At 40.9% G+C, this 21,611-nt stretch overlaps 1 protein-coding gene across 4 annotated transcripts in view; it reads right to left on the reverse strand.

The window, feature by feature from the left end:
* The window catches only part of SYT1 (synaptotagmin 1), a 347,729-nt gene that overhangs the window by 81,077 nt on the left and 245,041 nt on the right, over nucleotides 1-21,611 (reverse strand). For 3 of the 4 annotated variants that reach the window (XM_081878590.1, XM_081878592.1, XM_081878591.1), the window contains exons 4-6: nucleotides 18,798-18,982; nucleotides 6,130-6,252; nucleotides 3,128-3,295 (exon numbers count right to left, since the gene is read on the reverse strand). In XM_081878590.1, coding sequence (XP_081734716.1) covers nucleotides 3,128-3,295; nucleotides 6,130-6,252; nucleotides 18,798-18,982 — 476 coding nt within the window. The remainder of the gene's footprint in view (nucleotides 1-3,127; nucleotides 3,296-6,129; nucleotides 6,253-18,797; nucleotides 18,983-21,611) is intronic. The other variant, XM_081878593.1, reaches the window with a different exon arrangement.

A 21,611-nucleotide genomic window follows, 5' to 3' on the forward strand; every position in this document is an offset into this window, starting at 1 on the left:
CTCTCTGTGTCCACGGCTGAAATAAAAGACAAAGCACAGACTCCTGTATGAGTTCCTGTATGAGAACCCAAAATATCAATGGATTTAATCCATTGAGATCTTTATTCAATAAAATGGAGCTACTGTAAGAATATTGCATTGTTTGCTGAACTGCGACAATTGTGTGGCGATCAGTAGGTGCCTTGACTGATTCATTTTATTTTATTTCTTACGCCATAACACTTTGGTTTGCCCAGCACACTAGACCAAACCATAGCTCAGTATGAATGTGTGAGCATGCAGACTCCTGGAAAGGAGATCACAGCTGCTCTGCTCCTCCTGGGTCACTCTGCCGCTGCATTGCACTATGCTAAGCCATAGAACCCAGGCTCATGGATTAGCTTTCCCCAAACTAACTATGGACTGTAACTATGGTTCGTCTCGTGGTATATGGCTTGTGGCTTGTCCAAGAGAGCTAAACCATGAGCCCAGGTTTTTGACAAGATGCTAAACCAAACTATGGCTTGGCTTAGCACTGCAATAGAATGACTAGACAGGAGCAAAGTGGTTACTCATCTCTGGTAGTCTCTTGTGGTTTGGGCTGAGCATAATGTGTGCACCAGGCCATTGGAGATGTTTACCATTGCCTTTTGCTTTGGGCACCTGAATCTTAAAAGTTACTGTTTCGCTTCATTTTAAATAAACTCAAAGGAAAAACTCAGTAAAAAGAGTTTCTTCTCCCTCCCCACACCAAAGGAAAAAAAATGGATTATTTTTATGAACATCTTCAAGAGAAAACGGCTTATGTCTGCAGTAGTGTCGGGGGCCTCTGGGGATATCTTTCTTGTTGAGTGATTACATAGCCTCAATCTCTTATTGTCCCTGCTTTCAAACTGGAGCTGTCATTATAAGACTAAGTATACCAAGGGAAAGGCCTATAGCGATTGAAGTGCAGTGAACATTTCAGACGAAAACCCTTCAAAGGATGTTCAGCTGTGCTGCTGTTATATTGCTGGAAACTTGGTTCTGAGTTTGGTTCTGAATTTTTTGGACAGCATTGCACAGCACTCTAATATATGTCTTGATTCCCTCTCTCCATTTCCACTCATGTTTAGGTGTTTGAATGAACATGCCATAATGACAAGATAATTTCTTTAGGTGAAAGGATCAGAGGAAAAGAGAACCAAACTTCATTTACAGTGTCCCTCCCCACCCCAAAGAAACTGCATGTGTTCCAGACTCAATTTTTCATTCTGTTTTTCTTTTCTTTTTTCTGCAATCCCAAACAACTTTACTAGGAAGTAAGCCCCACTGAACACAGCAGGACCAATTTATGAATAAACATGCATATAACTGTTCTCTCATCCTACTGAAAACATTAATAAGAATAAGAATAAGAAATTATTATTTCTACCTCGCCCATCTGGGTGGGTTTCCCCAGCCACTCTGGGTGGCTTTCAACAGAACATTAAAGCAGTATAAAACTTCAAACATTAAAAACTTCCCTAAACAGGGCTGCCTTCAGATGTCTTCTAAAAGTCAGATAGTTGTTGACATTTGATGGGAGGGCATTCCACAGGGCAGGCGCCAATACCAAGAGGGCCCTCTGTCTTGTTCCCTGTAACCTCACTTCTCTCAGTGAGGGAACCGCCAGAAGGCCCTCGGAACTGGACCTCAGTGTCCGGGCTGAACAATGGGGATAGAGACGCTCCTTCAGGTATACTGGGCTGAGGCTTTTTAGGGCTTTAAAGGTCAGCATCAACACTTTGAATTGTGCTTGGAAACGTACTGGGAGCCAATGTAGGTCTCTCAGGACCGGTGTTATATGGCCTCGCCAGTTTAGACATGCATGTTTCTTGACTTCTTTCCCCAGTTGTGTCAAAGTCTCAGCTATCAGCCTGTCTAGAAGACGTCCAATTTAAAGCTACAAAGGCACAGAGGGCTACCCATTTTCTACAAAGATTAGGGTAGAAACTAAGAGAGTGATCTGCATGGAGGCTAAGAGAATGAGCAAGGCCTTGGTATGTCTTTCATCTGCACCATGAACTCACTGAAAAACTTTCGGCTTTAGGGTAGTGCTTGTGAAGTGTTTTGAACACTGGCAAGTACTGTTATTAGTAATAGTTAAGCAAACGGGAATATGTGCTCCTCCGAGAGTGGGGGGGGAAATAGCAGTGTCTCCAAACTGGTGGGGCACAAGAGTTAAAAAGCAAATTTTCTCTTCCCTCCACAGCCTTCTATAAATCTCCTCCAGAAGGTTGCCAGACCCTCCAATACAGTGTGGGAGATTGTGCTTTCCACCAGCAGAGGCCTTCATGATTTTTATTTTTTTTTAAGGAGGCAGTTGTTGGTTCATAAGAAAAAACCCAAAATATACAATCAGGAATTGTCATTATTAGGGGACCAACTAATTTTTGCTAGATCATAGAGGGCCAGATCTGATGAAGTGAAGGGCTGTGGGGGTTAACCAAAGGGCCAACCAAAGTTGTTGACCTTTCCTTAGGGTTGGAGTTGTTGAGCTTCTTTTAGGACTGAAGTTGTTGAGCTTTTTTAAGTTTTACCACAGGAAATAAACTGCCCCAGGAGCCGGATTAAACTAACCGACGAGCCAGATTATGCCCCCAAAATGGACATGCCTGTCATAGAGAGTGAAAAGGAGAGGCCTCTTAGCACTAGCTTCCTAGCACTGTTTCCAAGTGCATAAGGCACACAGCTTTTCATTTTGCTCATAAATGGTGGTCTGCAGCAGCATTTAAGCCCATCTCATTCATGGCAGATATCTCCCACCCTCTGGAATGGGCTTTGGCTCTTTAGCAAAAGCAGCTTTCCAGGAAATCTAAAGAGTCCATGCTACAGCTCCCTTCCTCACAGGAGTTTCAGTCAGACTCAAGGTCAGATTCATGAAAAGATGCAAAACAGCAGAGCTCTGAGGCTACAGTTGAATTATTCTCCTGGTAATAATCCTTTGTCCTTTACATTTTTCACTGCAGGGCAATCACTGGAACGGCTCCCAAAGAGAAAAGGCTATTGTTGCCGTGGGTCACCAATTAACCAGGACATAAGCAATTCTGTGACTGGGAAAGAGATTAACCTTTAGTATACATAGCAAACAAAGAAATGGGTGCCATGTAATTATTCAAAAGAATACCTTGAATGTAAATTGCTCATTGAAGACAGGGTTAAGAGTTTTCCTGTGAACTTTTGTTTCGTATTTCTTCTTCTTATCAGGAAGCAGGAAAACCTTCACGTAGGGATCAGATGTACCGCCCATATCTAAAGCAGGCAGTTCTGCAGCCTGAATAATCCCAACCAAAAGCTGAAAGCAGAGGGAGAGGCAAGTGAGAAAGAATCAGCAGAGCAGAATATTCAGCAAGCATTTACGAAAGAGCTTGCCTTGTCTCCTGACATCTCTCTCTATAAATACATGTACACAACAATATGGTTGCACACAGATACATGCGCCTGCTGACACACACCACACACAAACACACACACTTGCAGTTCTCCTTTTAAAAAGAACAAAGCATTCTAATAAACGCAGATTTGAAAAAAGGTGCATGATTCTTTAAAAAAACAAACATCCAAACCCCAATTACAGCCGCCGCAGATTCAAGAAGCTGTTTTTAAGCAGACAAGAGGCATTTAAACTGCTGCTGATTAGAGCTATATATGGATTTTTATATTTTATTTGGTGATGCCACCATCAAATAGCTCCCTAACAGATTATTTTACTGGGGCTTTTTATTATTATTTTTAAAAAGACTCTGCAATTTAAAATGTATTGTTAAATAATCTTACGATACATGATTACTAAAAGTTAAATTTATATACTTAAAAGGGAAGGATTCTTTACCAGTTGATTAACTATGTATCTTATACTGACCCACTATATATGTTAACGCTAAAACCAAACCATGGTTTGGCATGAAACATGTGTGCTCCTGGCTGGCAAAAGATGGTTCTTGTTTCATGTGTCTGTGGGATCAAAACCCTCTGGCACAGGAACATTGGAAGTTGCCTTATATAAAGTTAGAATACTGGTCCATCCAGGCCAGTATTTTCTACACTGCCTATCAGCAGTTCCCCAGGGTTTCAGACATACCTAGATCTGGAGATACCATGGATTGAATCTGGGGTGCTCTACCAGTGAGTTACGACCCTTGCCGGAACCCTGGACTATGCGGCTATAGTAGCTGGCTGCTGCCCTCTTCCCCACTCCATTCTGGTGCTCTCCACAAAGGAAGGCGCTATGATGTCCTTTGGCCTGCCCAGTTGTGTTCCATTTATAAATGGCATATAGAGTGGTTTCATGGGATCACTAAGAAAGTACCGCACACTGACTGAAGCCTTACCTGCATGGGTACTGCGAGTGCAATGTAAATGAGCAACTGGTTTGAACAGAGGTACACAGGAAGCGGCCTCATACTGAGTCAAGACTATTGGTCCATCTGGCTATGTACTGTCTATAGTTTTAATTGGCAGTGACACTTCACAGTTTTGGGCAGGGGTCTCACTCAGGCTTATTAGGAGATGCTAGGAACTTAACACCAGCCTTTCTGCATATGAAGAAAGTGCTCTTCCACTGAGCTATGGCCCTGAGAGTCACACCAGGGGAATATGGGCTAGCCTGTCAGTGTCACCACACCCGCTTTTGTTTCTATGATGCTTGTGTTTTGTATTTGCTGGTTGAGTCTAGTATCAGGAATATATTATACCACATTAGCCACCCAGGAGCCACAGGATCAGTTTGCCTGCCTGTGACGTTGAGCTAGTCGAAAGGGAATGTAATTCAATTCTTTTTTAAAGAAAATAATTCTCTCTAGAATGGAGTCATTATGCTCCAGGGAGTATTTTGGTGATCTTGTTCCAAATTCACAACAATGAGTAGTAATTGGATTTCCTGGCCATGGATCTTTGTGTTCTTGCTTTTTCTCATCCATCCCAAGAAAATAGTTAAGAGCCCAACAGGGGAATATAATGTCTGAACTATGGCAGCAGAAGAAATTATGAAACCGTAAATAAATGCTAGTTAGCACCTTAGTTACACTTGGAGTGCTACCAAAGATCTACTAGCAAAAATATAAATCTCTTGTGGGGGGAAAAATCCCCAAGCCAATGTTCTAGAGTCAAAATAGCATTCTTTTTAATAAAACCCAGGACAACTTTTGTTCATCTTCTGAAGAAGGTTATATCTATTTCTTACAAAAGATTTCAGCTTCTCTAGTCCCTCGCCTGCTTAACATCCACTATTCTTTGAAGATTTAAAAGTTCCACACTGATTTCAAGAGCTCTTAGTGCTACAGAGTGGTCCACTAAAGGTCTAAAATACAGGATACTTTTGTTTATGTGTTTGCTTTTGGAAGTCTCTCTCTCTGTATACCTCTTTATTCTTTGACTGGTGATTTCTTTAATGCTGTTCTTTGAAGGACAATGGATGGTGTGGGAGTTACTTGAAAAGGTACGTAGAATATTGAATAAAGTTTTACTGTTGAGGCAGAAAGATTGAAGACACACCAGGGATCGGTGCTGGCTTTACACTGTATGTCTTTCTTAGACACCAAAAGTGTCAAAGGAGAACTGCCAACATGAATTTACTGAGTTAGAATTTGTTTCCTGATGTGACACACGCATAGTAGGGATAAACAGGAAAAAAGAGTAGCTATCTCCCTACAGAAAGTAATTCTTTCTCTTAGGTCAGATCCCCACTGTGCATTTAAAGCACAACGACAGTCATGGCTCCGCCCTCCTCCCAGAATCCCGTGGACGGTACTTAGTTAAGGGTACTGAGAGTTGTACGGTGACTCCCATTCCTCTCCCAAAGCCACAACTCCCAGAATGGGGTAGCCATTGCGGATCTGTGAGGGGAACAGGGGGTTAGAATACCTGTGGAAAGAAAATGCCTGCAACACTTTCCCAATACCATTTAAAATGTTGAGAATATGAGTAAAATGAGTACGTGTGTATGTGTTAAAATATAGCTATATTCATATTCAATTGTGTTCGCCCTTGAGTGGAAGAGACTTTGGTGTGCAACAGAGCTTGCCCCTCCCCCTGGGAAATAGATTTGGGGTGCACCTGTGGCAGCTGGAGAAATGCATCACCCTCCCCCCCCGACTCAAACAACACACTCTGATCACACTTATTTCAAACCTGATTGTCTTGAAAGTTGTAATCCAAAGAATACTGAATTTTTCCTAATTTTTCCTCCTCTTTTGCTTCTTCTTTTTCTTCTCCATCTGTCAGCCCTGTTTCAGCATCGTCATCCTTTAAGGCCTGCAATGAACAGGGGCAACAATAGAAGTAATTAACAGGGCTACTGTACTTTCCAAGTGAAGCCCTGAAAAGCAGGCAGTGGCACTCAACCCTTACAGCGGAAGCCATTAAAAGCAAGCAGGATGGCACAAAGTCATATATGCTTTTGACATATATATATATATATTCAGACTACTTTCGTTGCAGAAATATCATCGTCAGCAAGCAGCAAGGAAGCAATGGAAAAAGGGGGAGGGAAGTGTCTTTTGAGGGTATTGCAAGCAAGAATTGTTTCAAAGCCTGAAACACAAAGAGAATGTCAACGTGTTGTTGTTGGGGTGGGTTTTGTTTTTGGGTTGTTGTTTTTTTGCAAAATCTTTGATTGAATCAAATTGCTTTGTCCAGAGGCAAGTGTGGATAAACATGCTATTAAAGAGGCAAGGTTGCACAGTCATTCAATTTAAAACAGTTGTGCATGCTGTGAATTATTTGCAGTAAAGCAAAGTGCTTCTGTAGAATTACTGCTATTTAAAATGTTGCTATGTGACTTCTTCATAAAATGAGATGCCCAAACATTTCAATTTTTTCTCTCTGTTCATGATGCATATGGAAGCAAAGGTATCACTATGCCATTAGCAAATGCACGGTCACAGAAAAGAAGACCCTTTTCGTTCTCTTTTTCTTTTCAACGGTTCTCAGTTTAAAGCAAGGCTGAACCAACTTGATTTAACTATACATTGATGTTAACACAATTATGGACAAATTTGTTGGCCAAAACAGCAGTTGTTTTAAAATGTAGCGGCAGTGTTTACCAACACAGAAAATAACAAACTGAAAGCATTAATTTGTTTGATATTAGAAAGCTCAGGTTTGCATCATATATAATTCCAGTAGAGCAATCCTATGTGTGCCTACTTAGGAGCAAGCCCCACTGAGTTCAATGTGATTTATTCTGAGGCAAGTGTGCACAGGATTGCATCATAAAGCCCTAATCAATTCAGTTGGCAATTGTACAATGCTTACCTGGGAAACCCTATCAATTAGATGAACTTACCTCTGAGTAGACATAGTTAGGACTGTGATGCAGGACTACCTTTGACTAAAGTAAAGCGAATTGCAGCACACTCTTCTCCATTTAACTTTGATGGGAGTTACCCTATATAAGTCATTATAGGATGCCAGCCTTAGTCATGGCTCACTTTAGTTGGAGTGAACATCTCAGCATGTAACTTTTCATTCAAAACAAGTTAAGTGTTTTGATCAGTTGCATGATCATATTAAACAAATGCACTTGTCTGCTGTGCCACCATGGAAATTACCTACAGCACAGTGCACAGCAGCAATGAATTAGACCATCTAATTTACTTGTAACTGCAATTTGAGAATTCAATCCAATCACAAATTTATGCCCTTGCCTTTTCCTATTAGAAAATGAGCTTCAAACTTTGGAAAGGTAGAGCATATACCCCAAAGTTTGGGGAGGTGGGATATAAATTATCCCACTCCCATATAAATAAATAAGACCCCAGCTCAGTTTGCTTTCATTCATATATATATATATATATATATATATATATATATATATCTCATGTTGTTGGCAGAAGCAGGCAGCATGCTAGGGTGACTGTACTCATCTGACTCATCCGACTTCTGGTTGGTTGCCTAACAGCATGTAAAGAGGAAGGGCTGATGTGGCAGCAAGGTCAGTGTGGTGCAAACGCATTGTGTTATTCCCCTATTTGCATTTGCACTGTGCCAACCTGGATGCTGAGGTCAAATTAATCTGCAACTGGCAAATAGGGTTTTATTTATTTGTTCCATTTATCAATAGACTTTAGGTCAGGGATAGGGACCACAAGGCCCTCTGGATGTTGAAAGACTACAACTCCCATCAACCCAGACCACTAGCCATGCTGGATGGGGGCTAAAGGCCACAGACTGGTACTGTTCTCTGCTCTGTTGAAATGCAAGCATCTCCCCTCACATACCAAAACAGGGCATCATCCTGAGTGCAAAGTAGGTCTTTCGTGTGCGGAAAGAGGTACTTTTAGCAGCTGTATTCATATCATGCAGATGCAGTGGCAGAAAGCTTCACCGGTTTGAGCTAAGATTGAACATACATTAGAAGGGTGAAGTCAAGCTACCACCCACAATCTATTTCTCACAGTATACTGGCAGTTTTCTTGTGGTATTCCAAGTGTACCCCAGCTCAGAGTTGGAAATGGCTAGTGTACACTTACATCCTCATGGCTAGACATCAAAAGCAAATTTCTCAGTTACATTTATTTGAGGAAGTCTTTTGATGTACCAAATTCAATACCCTTAATGCTAGCTGCTAAGGGACAACAGCATCATGTCTTGTGCCTGGTTTGGGGGCTTCCCTTAAGCATCTGGTTGGTGTGAAAGAAGATGCAGGTCTAGAGGGACTTTTTGACTGATCTGATAGGACTCGTTCCCCCCCCCCCCATGCATTTGGACCTTTCCCTTCCCTTTCTACTTCTGAACCCTGTCAATACACAACTCTTATAGATGTGACTAAGAAAGAAAGTGATTTCATTCCATTGTTGATCTCCTGCATATATCGTTTTGTTTTTTCACACATTCTATCAATAGAATTTGTTAAAGAGGAATTACTGTCATCTTTTTAAACAGCTGCATGCTTTTTGTAAATTCCCACTTACAAATTTATTTTCAAGTTGTTTCCCCACCCCCACACACCACAGACCTTCAGGGGAAAAACTTAAGAAGCAGATTGGTCACCTGCAACCCAGTTAAACCAAAGAGTTTGGATTTAAGCCAATTTAGTCTCACTTAAGTCATATATCCCATTTCCAGGTGATCATCCAATTGGCTAATTAAGGACACCTATAATACCACTAAAAAAATCAGCCATGGGTAGTGGGCAGTGCCAGATTTACTTATAAGCTAAATAAGCTATAGTTTAGGGCCCCACTCTCTTGCCCCCCCCCAAATGTCACTATTAATATACTTCTTAATTGTATTTCAGTTCAGCAATTACTTTGATGAAATGCATATTTTGTTATGTGCAAATAGCTTTAGATACCTATTAGGTCCATAAATTACCATATAGCATATATTCAACACAAAAAACAGTGGCAATTTGTTGTTGACAAAGAACAGCTGGACATATAAAGGGCCCCATTACCTTCAGTAGCTTAGGGCCTCATCAAACCTAAATCCAGCCCTGGTGGGACCTGACTGTGTAGAACAGCAATGATGAACATGTGGCCTTCTAACTGTTGTTGCCCTCCAACTCCGTAGACAGCTGGATTGAGGCGGATCGGGACTGCTGATTCTTTTAGATTTGTCAGCAGCCTTCAATATGGTCAATCACGAACTGTTGGACCACTGCCTTGCCGACGTGGGGATTCAGGGTACAGTCCCACAATGGCTGCGCTCCTTTATCTCAGGTCGGGGACAGAGGGTGGTGCTAGGGAAGAAGTTGTTGCCGTGGCACTCCTTGGTGTGTGGAGTCCCACAGGGCAATATTTCCCCCTGATGCTTTTCAATATCTTTATGCACCCCCTTGCCCAGGTTGTCCAGAGTTTTGGGCTGGGTTGTCATCAATATGCTGATGACACCCAGCTTTATCTGTTGATGGACGGCCGCCCTGACTCGGCCCTGGACACACTGACCAGATGCTAGGAAGCTGTGGCTGGATGGCTGCTCGGGAGCCGGTTGAAGTTAAATCCTTCGAAGACAAAGATCCTCTGGCTGGGTTGGGATGACATGGGGTTAGGGGGCCAACTCCCATCTCTTGCAGGGGCTCAATTAGTGCCAGCGCCTTCTGTCAAGTGCTTGGGTGTAACCTTCGATGCCTCCCTTTCCATGGAGGCGCAGGTTGCAGCCACAGCAAAGGTGGCATTTTCCCATCTCTGCCGTATCATGCAGAGTTGGTCTCTTACCTTTCTGGTCCTGATCTGGCCACAGTGATCCATCCAACGGTCACCTCCAGGCTTGATTATTGTAACTTGCTCTATGCGGGGCTGCCCTTGAAGCTGACCCAGAAACTCCAGCAGGTGCAGAATGCTGCGGGACCACATTCATCCACAAATAACAACACTTTGGAGGTCCCGAGACGCAAGGTGGTTAGATTGGTCTCAACTAGGGCCAGGGCCTTTTCAGTACTGGCCCTGACTTGGTGGAACGCTCTGTCACAAGAAACCAGGACCCTGTGGGATTTGACATCTTTCCGCAGGGCCTGCAAGATGGAGCCGTTCCTCCTGGCCCATCAGTCTGACCCTTATGTTTTCCCTCCCCTTGTGGTTTTGATTTATGGGCTACTACTAAAATGAGGCTGCATTTTAAATTGTAATTTAACTCGTATTTTAATTAACTGTTTTTTGTTTTTCTTTTACGTTTTATTGTAATTTTATTGGTGTTAGCCGTCCTGAGCCTGGTTCTGGCTGGGGAGGGCGGGGTATAAATAAAATAATAATAATAATAATAATAATAATAATAATAATAATATCCAGCCAGCATAGCCAATGGTGAAGGACAGTGCTTTTTTCTGAGGGGATGCAGGGGTACACATACCCCTAAACGTTTTGTGAATCTTTGTACTTTGGTCCATTTACTGTATTTATTTTTCCTGATTTCAACTCTAAAATGGTGGTTTTCTTGAGTCAAAATGAGAGTCCCCCTAGACATTTTTTAAAGAAAAAAAAGCACTGGTGAAGGATGATTGGAGTTAAAGTCCAATAACATTTAGAGAATCACAAGATCCCTGTCTATGGCACAGGTAAAACCATGTCTGGAAGAAGTGATAAATGAACATGCCGACATGGCTTGACTATAAGTACTCTGTTGTACATTGATTGTAGCCTTCCTGCATCAAGCATGAGGATCGGACAGTAGCTTCAGCAGCAGCACGTCAGAAAACTCAACGTTTTGCTGACGTTATAACAGTTATGCTAGAAGTTTGCAGTCATATCCTTGTAAGTACCAATGCAGCTGGCAAATATCTGCCCCCCCCGCCCCCAGCAGGTGAAAAGCACCAGGAAGAAAACTCAGCAACATACTATCACAGTTAGTGGCATAAACGGTGCCAAGTCCCAATGTCCTGATCTAATCAAGAGACATATTTTCTGTAAAATCAAAGTATCTAGCAAGTGAGAACATTTCAGCCTGATGTAATTTTAATGGCTGAGATATTACATCTCCCTCTCCTCTAACACTTTGTGACCTAATAAAAGATCGAGACCATTGCTGCAATTATTCTTCAAGAAATGGGACTAAATTTTTGATAATTTTTCAGTGCCACTGTTCATCACTGATATAATTAAGTCGACTCCTTTCCCAAAGGCTGAGCTTCAGCAAGGATTCTGCTGTACCAATACATTAAATTCAGAGTCATTAAATCAGAACTTATTAGAGTGTTTCTCGGGTTGAATGTTCACCCCTTCCCACTCTTCTTACATGGGGTGGAGGAAATGGCAGCAGAAAATTATAAGGAGACACAGGAGGATTGCTGCAGACTGATAAATTGCAGCAGTGAAAGTTGTGATGGGAAGATGCTTCAAGAAATAATGGACCAAATATTTTCCAGATACAGCAACATATTTCCAGAAGTCAGTTTAATGCAGTTCAGGGTTGCAGAGGAACTGCCCGTGGAATCCTACTCATGCTTACTCAGAAGTAAACAACAGTGAGTTCAGTCAGGCTTACTTCTATTTAAGAAGGCAGAGAAATGCTGTCTAAAAGTGCAAATGTGATATATATATATATATAAACAGCACAAGATATGAAGCACACTGTAATTGAATAAGATTGTGATCTTTTTAAAGCCAATAGGAAACAGATTTTTTTCTTCTTATGTTGAGCAGTTTTGGTAACTTTGATTTTATGCAAAAATGAAAGAAAAATGTGTACATTATTTTCTGTGCATATCAAAACTTGAGCTTTCTAATACCTTCAGGCTTAGTATATATAGAAAATTGAGGGTGGGATTTGAAATATAATCCTGCAAAAGAAAGAAATCAATTTGGTTCAGCCTCTTGATGTGTGTCAAAGCTATGTATAAATCTCAGCTGAGGAGCCAGAGCTGTCAGGAGACTAAATATACCAGAGCTTTAGACTAGGTGTGTCCAAAGAGCAAAATAAACCTACCGCAAGTGACAATCCAGAACAGTCATGAGACACAACATAGATAAGGAGGACATAGAAGGAAGAAATAAAAATTAAAACATCCACACACAAAAACATTAGTCAAACCATGGAGAAATGACCATTTACATAGATTGTACATTTGCTGTTCAACACCTTTACATAATTCAGATTGCAATCCTATGCACAATTTACCTGGGAGTAAGTTCCATTGAATTCAACAGGACTTACTTCTGAGTAAACATGCTTAGGATTGTGCTGTGAGACCTATGATCATCCACCCTTTACTTAAGTACAGTAGTTATTCCCCTAGATACTGATAATATTTTCTATACACATAAAAGTTTTAGGTTACAATCCTACACATTCTTACCCAGGAGTAAACTCTTCTAAACACAGCGGGACTTACTTCCAAGTAAGAATGTACAGAACTGCATCATCAGGCTATAATCCTATGCACATAAACAGGAGTAATCCCTATTGGACCAAGAGGGACTAACTCCTGAATAAACACATATAGGATTACGCTGTTGCAGACCACAAACCACTTACACCAGAATCCTTGAAAGTACAAAAGCTTACATTTTGATCCTAAATACATTTACAGTACTAAGAAGCCTCACTGATTTTAATTAAGACAGTTGTCAAGGACCCTTGCTCTGGAACTGAGACTACAACTGCAAGAGAACGATATTGTTACAAGTTAAGAGCACTTCCTGCCTGCGTTCATCTCATTTTTAAAAAAAAAACTAGTCTAATACATGTATTTATTTCTTTAAAATTAGCATGATTTCTTTAACATTAACAATGTGCAAGACATTCTGTAAAACGCAAGTGATATGATCTCTGTCAGAGAGGTAATACAGATGGGATAATGGTGAGCTGTCAGGTATGATTCCATAAAAGCAAACAGGGGTGTGTGGATTGCAGGAAGATTAATTAGCTCCATATGCTGTAAAGTGGAATCTATAGCAGGAACATCCAACATGGTTCTTTCTACAATTGATCTTAGCCATGGTTCTCTATGCACTTGATCTCTAGCTGCTGTTGGACTACAAGGCCCATCAACCCCTACTAGCATGACTATACATCAAGGATGATGGGAGTTGCAGTCCAACAAGATCTGGAAGGCACCTTGTTAGCTACTTCTGACCTATAAAAATAGGAATGATTTCCTGGCAGAATAAATTTAGCGGCGTGAAGGCAGGAAAGGGAAAAGAGAACAAAACTATTCACTAAGGGCCAGTCCTACCAATCAGCAGAGCAAGGCTGCTGTCTCAGGCAGCTGATTTTGAGTGTCACAAAGGGGCAGCAAACCATTGGTTATTTAGTGTGTAATTACTGTGTTTTTCACGGTCATAGATAGTGGGAGGTGCTTGTGGGATTTTCTACCTCAGCTGCCAATATTTGTTGACCAAACTTGGGTACTATGCACACCTTGACAGGTGGGGGGGGCAGTGGGGTGGAGGGTAGGAGCAGATATTTGCTGCTCTGCCACAAAAAGGAAAATGTCTTAGGCCAGTCCTGACTAGATCAGATCAGTGGCGTAGCGTGGGGGGTGCAGGGGGGGGGGCGGCCGCACCGGGCGCAACTTCTGGGGTTAGGGCAAATCCACGGGTTAGGGGGCGCAAATCCACGGGTTAGGGGGCGCAAATCACTTGCCTTGCCCCGGGTGCTGACAACCCACGCTACGCCACTGGATCAGATAGCATGGATTAGTGAAGAAGAGTAAGAAAAGGTAAAATATGAATTCAGAATAATGGATGTCTATAACTCTAAAGACTAGGTGTTTGTGGTAATTGCAGAAAATTGGGGAGGGAGGAGATTATGAAATGGGTCCTTTTGAATAAGGTCATTGTCTGTCATAGCACTTCTTGGAGTTGCAGCAACTGCTGGTGCTATCTGTTGTTCTGCTGCCACACTCCCACATGCTCATGTGAGACCTAAAACGACACACAGAGCACAATGCGGTTTGACATTTTGCAGGCTGTTCTGCGCCCTGAAAAGCCTACTCTTGCTGCAGAGTGCAAAAAGCTGGTCTGCACTGAACTCTCCTGGACTGTCAGATATGACGTAAACACCTCAGCATGTCGCAGTGAGGGAGGTCAGGACGTAATGGTGGTTCCTTTGGCAGAGAGGATTATGAAAAAAGTTGAAGGTCTATCAACAGTTTGCTCACATGGGCCTTGCAGCCCCTCTTATTTTAATTATGAGCTTCCAGGCTAGAAAACTGCATTATTATTATTTTTCGGTACACTGTTCTTGATGCAAATTCGAACCTTTGGATAATGAAGGTTACTACTCTGAATATATAGGGTGCATAAAATGAAGAGCATGTAATTATATATGTTAATAAATCTGTGTGTACCATCAACTTAAACTTGGTCACTTAGGATACATCACAGAAGAAGACTAGAGTTGCAATTCTACATCCACTTACCTGAGATTAAGCTCCAATGAATTAAATGGGACTTACTTCTAATTAAACATGTATAGAATTTCAATGAAAGCTTATGCATATAGACAAAAGGGGAAAACAATTTGTGAATAATAATTCTAGTGATTTGAAATTTGGATAATGAGACAAATTTTCTCCTGTCCAATAAGAAGTGCTGAGCAAGTGCTGGCACGTCCATAAAGTTGGAAAGAGCTGAAAAAAACTACTCAGCTGATTCCCAACAAAATCAGCACTAACTACAGCAGGATTAAATGGCTGTTGGTTATTCTCTTGCAGAACCAGTGTATGCTGCATGTGTAATAGCTCCTTCTAAGTGCATAAAAGCATAAAAGTTACATTTAGTAACTTTAAAATGGGTGTTTCTGGTGTTCCAGAAGGCATTCAAGCTTTGTGAATATAACTAAATTCTGTTTAAAAAGTAAAACAAATACACCTGATGTTTGAAATACTGTATCTTACATTTAGGGTTTAGCCTGCCACAACTTGAACTGTTAATGTTTCTAGTATCAACCCAAAGGTGCACCATTATCTTTGTGGGATATGTGTGTGGGGAACATGGTAGAAAACATACAGCCCATGGAGTTTATTAATGAGACCTTGGGAGATGCGGGACTTCTAAAACATGTTGTTATTAATTTTCGTGTCTGCAAACATAACACTATACAGCCTGGTTCAGAATTATGGTTTAGAAATGAAAACTTTAGTTTAGAAGAGCAACAATGAGCCGCAGTGAGCATTGAGCTTGTGTAGCCCACCTTCCTTCTCTTTCTCCTTCACATGCTGGACAAAATGAAAATGCCTGCTTGCATTTTGGAACAAACCAGAGTTCTGCAATACTACGAAACACAGGAAACTGCTGTTTGCTTTACTAACTGGAGTTGAACCACGGCTACAGATTTCATTGTATTAAGTAATTTTAGCCCAAGTTCAATTCATATTATACTTAATTTATTGTGTAATGTGGAACCGTAGCTTCTATTAAAGTAAAAGCTGGAACCATGCCTCTCCCCCACTTGATGGTGTATGATGGGGAACATACCTGAAATTTATGGCAATTCTATAATTATATCTTCTAAACACTATACCTCAGCCTTTGCCATCCTGGTGGATGTTTGGGACTAGAACTTCCAACAGTCCCAGCCATGGGAGTTGTCCTAAACATCTGGAAGGTACCAGGTTGTTGAAGGCTGCTTCAACAACTTTACATAACAAATTTTTAATCTCTCTTTTAAATTACTGATAGCATCCATTGTGTAAAATAACTGAAAGCAGTTTTCTTCAGCCTCTAAGGATTTACCTTTTGTCCTGCTCTTTGCAGGAACAGGTCCACACTTTAATGCTCTGTGTCTGAGTGCTTTTTCTTTTGCCCCAGAGCTTTCCCCACGAAAACCCACTCTTTAAAACTGAAGCACAAGAAACAGCAATTTGGGGTTTTACGCGAATTCCCCATTTGTTCTTATTTAACTTTAAGAAAGGGGGAGGAGAGCATTTGGACAGAGAGTTTTAAAGTGTGGACTGTGGGAAGTGTGGAGGAAAGGTAAGTGTGGATAATCCCTAAGATTTATTTATTTCTTGCATTTAACAAGGAATTAGAAACAGACTTTAGACTTCTGGCTTCAGTGGAAGAGGCTTCTACCAAGTTCTGTATGAATATACTAAAACATACTCATATATTTGAATATTTTAACAGTGCTATTATCACTTTTTTGGTCATTTATCCAGGCCAGAACAAATATAATGAAGAACACTTAATATATAATAGAATCACAAGGAAAATATTACATAATAATACAGAACAAATTTCACAAAAAAGATAACAAAATGTACACACAATTTATCCTACAAAGAAATGACAGATTGTTACCATTAGTATAATTATCAATGCATAAAGAGACTTTTCTACGGATCTTATAGTAGAGCAGTTTCAAGTTATTTCTGTCTTCAAGTGGAAAGGTTTGATCACAACTGCCATAGTAAATTCAGCAATTAAGAAGGAGCAAATCACAATTAGCATGTAAATGAGAAACAAAATCCTTTGCTGAAATGAAATTACCTGCTAAATCATGCTTTTGGAATGAAACTTACTGATTAAAGTTATTCTAGAATTTTAACTTATTCCGTGCCATGCCAAGGTAGTTTTGCAGTTATTCTGTGAGATAATGAATGGCAGCAACACAATCTAGCCAGCAGGGGTCAGGGAGGAACTAAATCTAGAAGAGTTATAGAATTGCCACCTTCCAATGTAACTTTCTCCCCCTTTCTAGGTAATATCTGGTATAACACAATCTAAGTTTTCCCAAACTCTGCTTCACACTGATGACTAGTACCACTGGGGCTTGGAAAACAGTGCATTATTGCATTATACTATATTGGGGTAGACAAGGAGGTACCCCCCTTTCTTTAATTTCTATTCCATTCTTCCCCTTCCTCTTCCCATGGCCCTGGCCCTGCCCCAGCCCCCTTCTTTCATTTCCCCACCACCATAACTCTCCCTCAGAACACCCTTTTGCTAACTTTCTGGAAGAGGTTATATTTTGTAGAGAATGATTTGAGCAGACCCAAGCCACTTCTCCTTGCCAATTAACATCAGGAATTTTCCTTACTTCAGTGTCCTAGCCCAAATATAAAGGGAAGGACAACCTACAGAAGGTTTGGATGGAATTGTCTACATTTCCCCACCCCCCAGGTGAATCTTCTCACCGCATATGCTGTGAATAATATTTCCTCTCTAAGAAGCAGAACCAGCCACTTCAGAGACCACCATGAGTGGAACTTATCCGTAACCTATACAGTCTTGCTTATGGGCAGCTCCTTTATCCAAAAACACCTTGATATCTGTTTATCCTACATATCAATATTGGAGGCAAGCTACTACACATATCATCTTCTTTTTGCATCAGATAATGTATGTAATCCTAATTTGAGTGAGTAGTAATTTTTACTAATTGAATTCCAGTTCAGAGAATTCAATGCATCAAAAAAGAGAGAAGAAACCACTCCCTGTGATCTGGAAGGCCCGCTCTGTCATTATGCAATTGATTCTGTGTAAGAAAAGGGCAGTCCCAATAAAGGCATGGCAGGAAAGATTAAAATTCCAGGATATCAACATCGCTCCTGAAACAGATTCTGCAATGTAAGTGTTGCTTCACATGTTAAGATTCTTTCCTTTTAAGACCCATAAGATACACCTGTTAAACCTGTGGTATTTGGAATACATACAAACCCACCTTATATTATCTTTTGGAAATAAATTGAAGTGGTTTACCCCAAACATTCTGTGAATTGTAATTTCGTAAAGATGGCAAGAATTCCCTTGCCAAAGATTAATAGCTCATTCATTGTATCAAAGTGCTTTGGTGGATAACTGTGGCCATACAAGAGTTGTCTCTTTACTGTAGGTGGACATTAAGAGTCAGCAAAGAGTGCCAAGAACTATCAATGTAATCCTAATGCATGTTTACTAGGTACTAAGCCCCACTTAATTCAATGGCTCTTACTTCTGAGTCAACATGCATTTGATTAGGCTGTAGGAGAATAATCTTGTTTAATGAGGAATACCAATGCACATTCATTAATATCCTATTTTAGATGTTCAGGAGTTCAGCACTGGGGAAAAAAAAAGATTCTGGGCTGTATCCTGAAGACCTCAAACTCCAATAAATGCCACATGCTCATGTGAATTTGCTAGAGAATATGTTCCACTAAAACCAGTGGAATATTCTTCAAAGCATTTCCTTGTTATTTGATACGAGAATTATGCTAACCCAGGCTTTAGCAACCTAGTGTTCCCCAGATGTTCTGGAGTGCAACTCCTATTAGGGCTGATGGTCCAAGGCATTTGGGGGACCCCAGGTTAGCAAGGCCTGTGCTAATCATTTTCCAATACACAATACTGCTGTCAGGCCACTGATGGTCTAATATTCAAACACTTTCACTCAGGTTTTAAATGAAACATTGCTCAAGAACAAGATAAATACTTTACCTGATCTTTCAAGTTCTTGCCTAAATCTTTTACATCTTTCATGTTAATTGCATTCTTTCCTCCCTTTTCCTTGCCCTTCTTCTTGTTTTTCTTTTTGAACAAGCATTTCTTACACAGACAGAAACAGCAGGTAAGGACTAATAGGATTGCAACTATGGCTATGGCTATTAAGGCCCAAGGTGGCACTGTGAAGAGAAAACACACACAAAGACACAGAACAAAGTTTCACACTGTTAGTAAAAGATTAAGAGAAAAGGAACAAAGCAAATAGAGTCTGCCTTTAGAAAATATATCTAAAAAACAATTGCATCTCCTAAACAAAAGAACTCCAGATTTCGTATGCTTCTCTTTTATACTTCACCTCATGCAAATAAAGTTTATATAACAAAAATATGAATTATCTACACAAACCAGTAGGAGACTGCTGTGGATAAACAATTGCTTTTCTATAGTTTGCCAGGTCCCCTGGGCTTCTAACTATGCTTGTTGTGTTGAGGGAATTATTCATTGCTGGCTTTAAAATCACCCCTTGAACCCACCTTGCATTATGACCTGGTAAATCAAGCTAGCTTCGAGTCAGCAGGAGCTGGCTGGGTACTTGTCTCATCCAGAGCTTCAGAAAACAAGTGCATGTGTTCAACACAGCCAGATATAATGAGCAACATTTCTCCACTTGCTGCTGCCTTTTCTTGACAGTGACTCAGATGCAGGTCAAAGTCGTCAGCGAACACTAGCCAAGGGCGATGATTACCCAATTCAAAGAGATCTATGTTGTTAGCATTCATATCTTCCCGATGCTCTTCATGTTTTAATGCTAAACACACACATGTGCTTGTGCACGTGCACAAGTCTACTTCAATAAATCAGAAAATCCTAAGCATTCAGTTTATCCATTCAAAATGGATATCCGGGCAGCCACTGCTATAACACAAAACAACATTCACAGCAACCATGATGAAAAAGTTCATTTGATTTCAGCAAGGATCAGAATCAAAACCAGTGAAGATCCTGTGATGAAAAAGTCAATTATATAACTAAACTTTGGTGTGATCACTATAATAACCTTTTCTATATGGCGATTAAAATTTCATTAAAATCTTGTAAAACAGGATTTAAGAAAAGCAGCCGTGTTTGCTTCCAGAGATGTACCCAGCCCATCAGATCTGCGATATATTCTGCCAAACAACTTACACAGAAGTCTCTACGATTATGTTTCACAAAACGGAAGGGTGAATAGAGCCTGACAGGTGGTGCCAGTGAATTACAAAAAGAAAATGGAGCGGATAGTGAAAACGAATGACAATTAACTGTTTAAAGTAATGAAGTGAAGATGAACTGAATGCATGAATCCATGATAACAAGAAGCTGTATCAAAAAAATAAATAAAAATGGCACAGCCACCCACACTAATTTCTAACATGAGAGGTCCTGGGATTCAGGCTTGTTCAAACATCATACCTATAAGATTGTAGACTTTGGCTGTGTCTTTCCTTCAGACAACCTAAGGCTAATGAATCCTAGAATTGAAAAGAAATTCTGGGGCTCAGGCTTGCATCAGATTAAATCTAGTTATTGATGCAGTATATTTTCATTTGTCTGTTTCTTGATGAATCCATCCTTCTATCATTTGATGACAGAGAAGACTTTTATGGAACACTAGTTATCTGTCCATCTTCCTATTTTGGGGGAATTCAAGATGGCTGTTTCAGTAATACTACACAAGAAATGGGTGGGGATAAGGCCTCTCCTCATCCAAGAGGGGAAGTGTTGTGGGCGGGATGCGATTTCTGCGTCATGCAGGGGGCATTACGCCCCCTCCCCTACTCACCTGGCTGGCACACCACGCTCACAGGTAAGTGCCCAACCGGGCGGCTTGGAGGGGGCGTGGTTTGCAGTTTAACTTACTGCTGTGCCAGCCATTCCGCCTCATTTTCTGCCTTCCCATCACGAGTCATAAATTCTTCCCATCTTCCCATCACGAGTCATAAATAAAAATGAGGGATAAATTGGTGTAGATGCAGATTATGGCTGTCAGGTGTGCTGACATATTTTTCACAGATATTTTTCAAAGTTGGGAAGAGCCCATATGACAAAGAAGGCTTACCATATAATTTTTTTCCCCTTAAACCTAATGTTTCCCATGTTTTTTGCTTAAACCTAATGTTTCCCAATGCAGTGGAAGACAGGAGTGCCTGGCGTGCTCTGGTCCATGGGGTCACAAAGAGTCGGACACGACTAAATGACTAAACAACAACAACAAATGTTTCCCAGCTTCTGTGGAAACCACCATTGCTACTAAACGCCACCAAATATGCCAGTCTCATTGTATCCTGTAAACAACAGCAGTGGCAGAGGTGGGTTTCATTAATGCCTGTGAGGAGTGAAGTTGGTCACAGGGAGTTGTATTCAACTAAGTCCTACTCAAAGGAGACACATTAATCCTAAATTAGTCATGTACTTATGCTGGATAGCTCAGTTTGTGAGAGTGTGGTGCTGATAACGCCTAGGTCGCAGGTTCAATCCCCATAAGGGACAACTGCATATTCCTGCATTGCAGGGGGTTCAACAAGGTTCCCTTCCAACTCTACAATTCTGTGATTCTATGTCCATTAACTTTGATGGTTCTACTCTGAGTAGGACTAGCACTGAAATCATCTCAGTGGAAATTGAAGCTCACCTGTGAATAAATCCTATCAAACTCAATAAAGTCCTATTGAACAGGTGGGGCTCTGTTGCTCTCCCAGCTTCCCACCACTGCAGGTCACTGCCACATACCAAAAGGAGGACAGCCAAGGCAAGGGGAGTTTGGGGTGA

The sequence above is a fragment of the Podarcis erhardii genome (genome assembly GCF_964252035.2).
Source record: "Podarcis erhardii genome assembly, chromosome: 10".
NCBI classification, from domain to species: domain Eukaryota; kingdom Metazoa; phylum Chordata; class Lepidosauria; order Squamata; family Lacertidae; genus Podarcis; species Podarcis erhardii.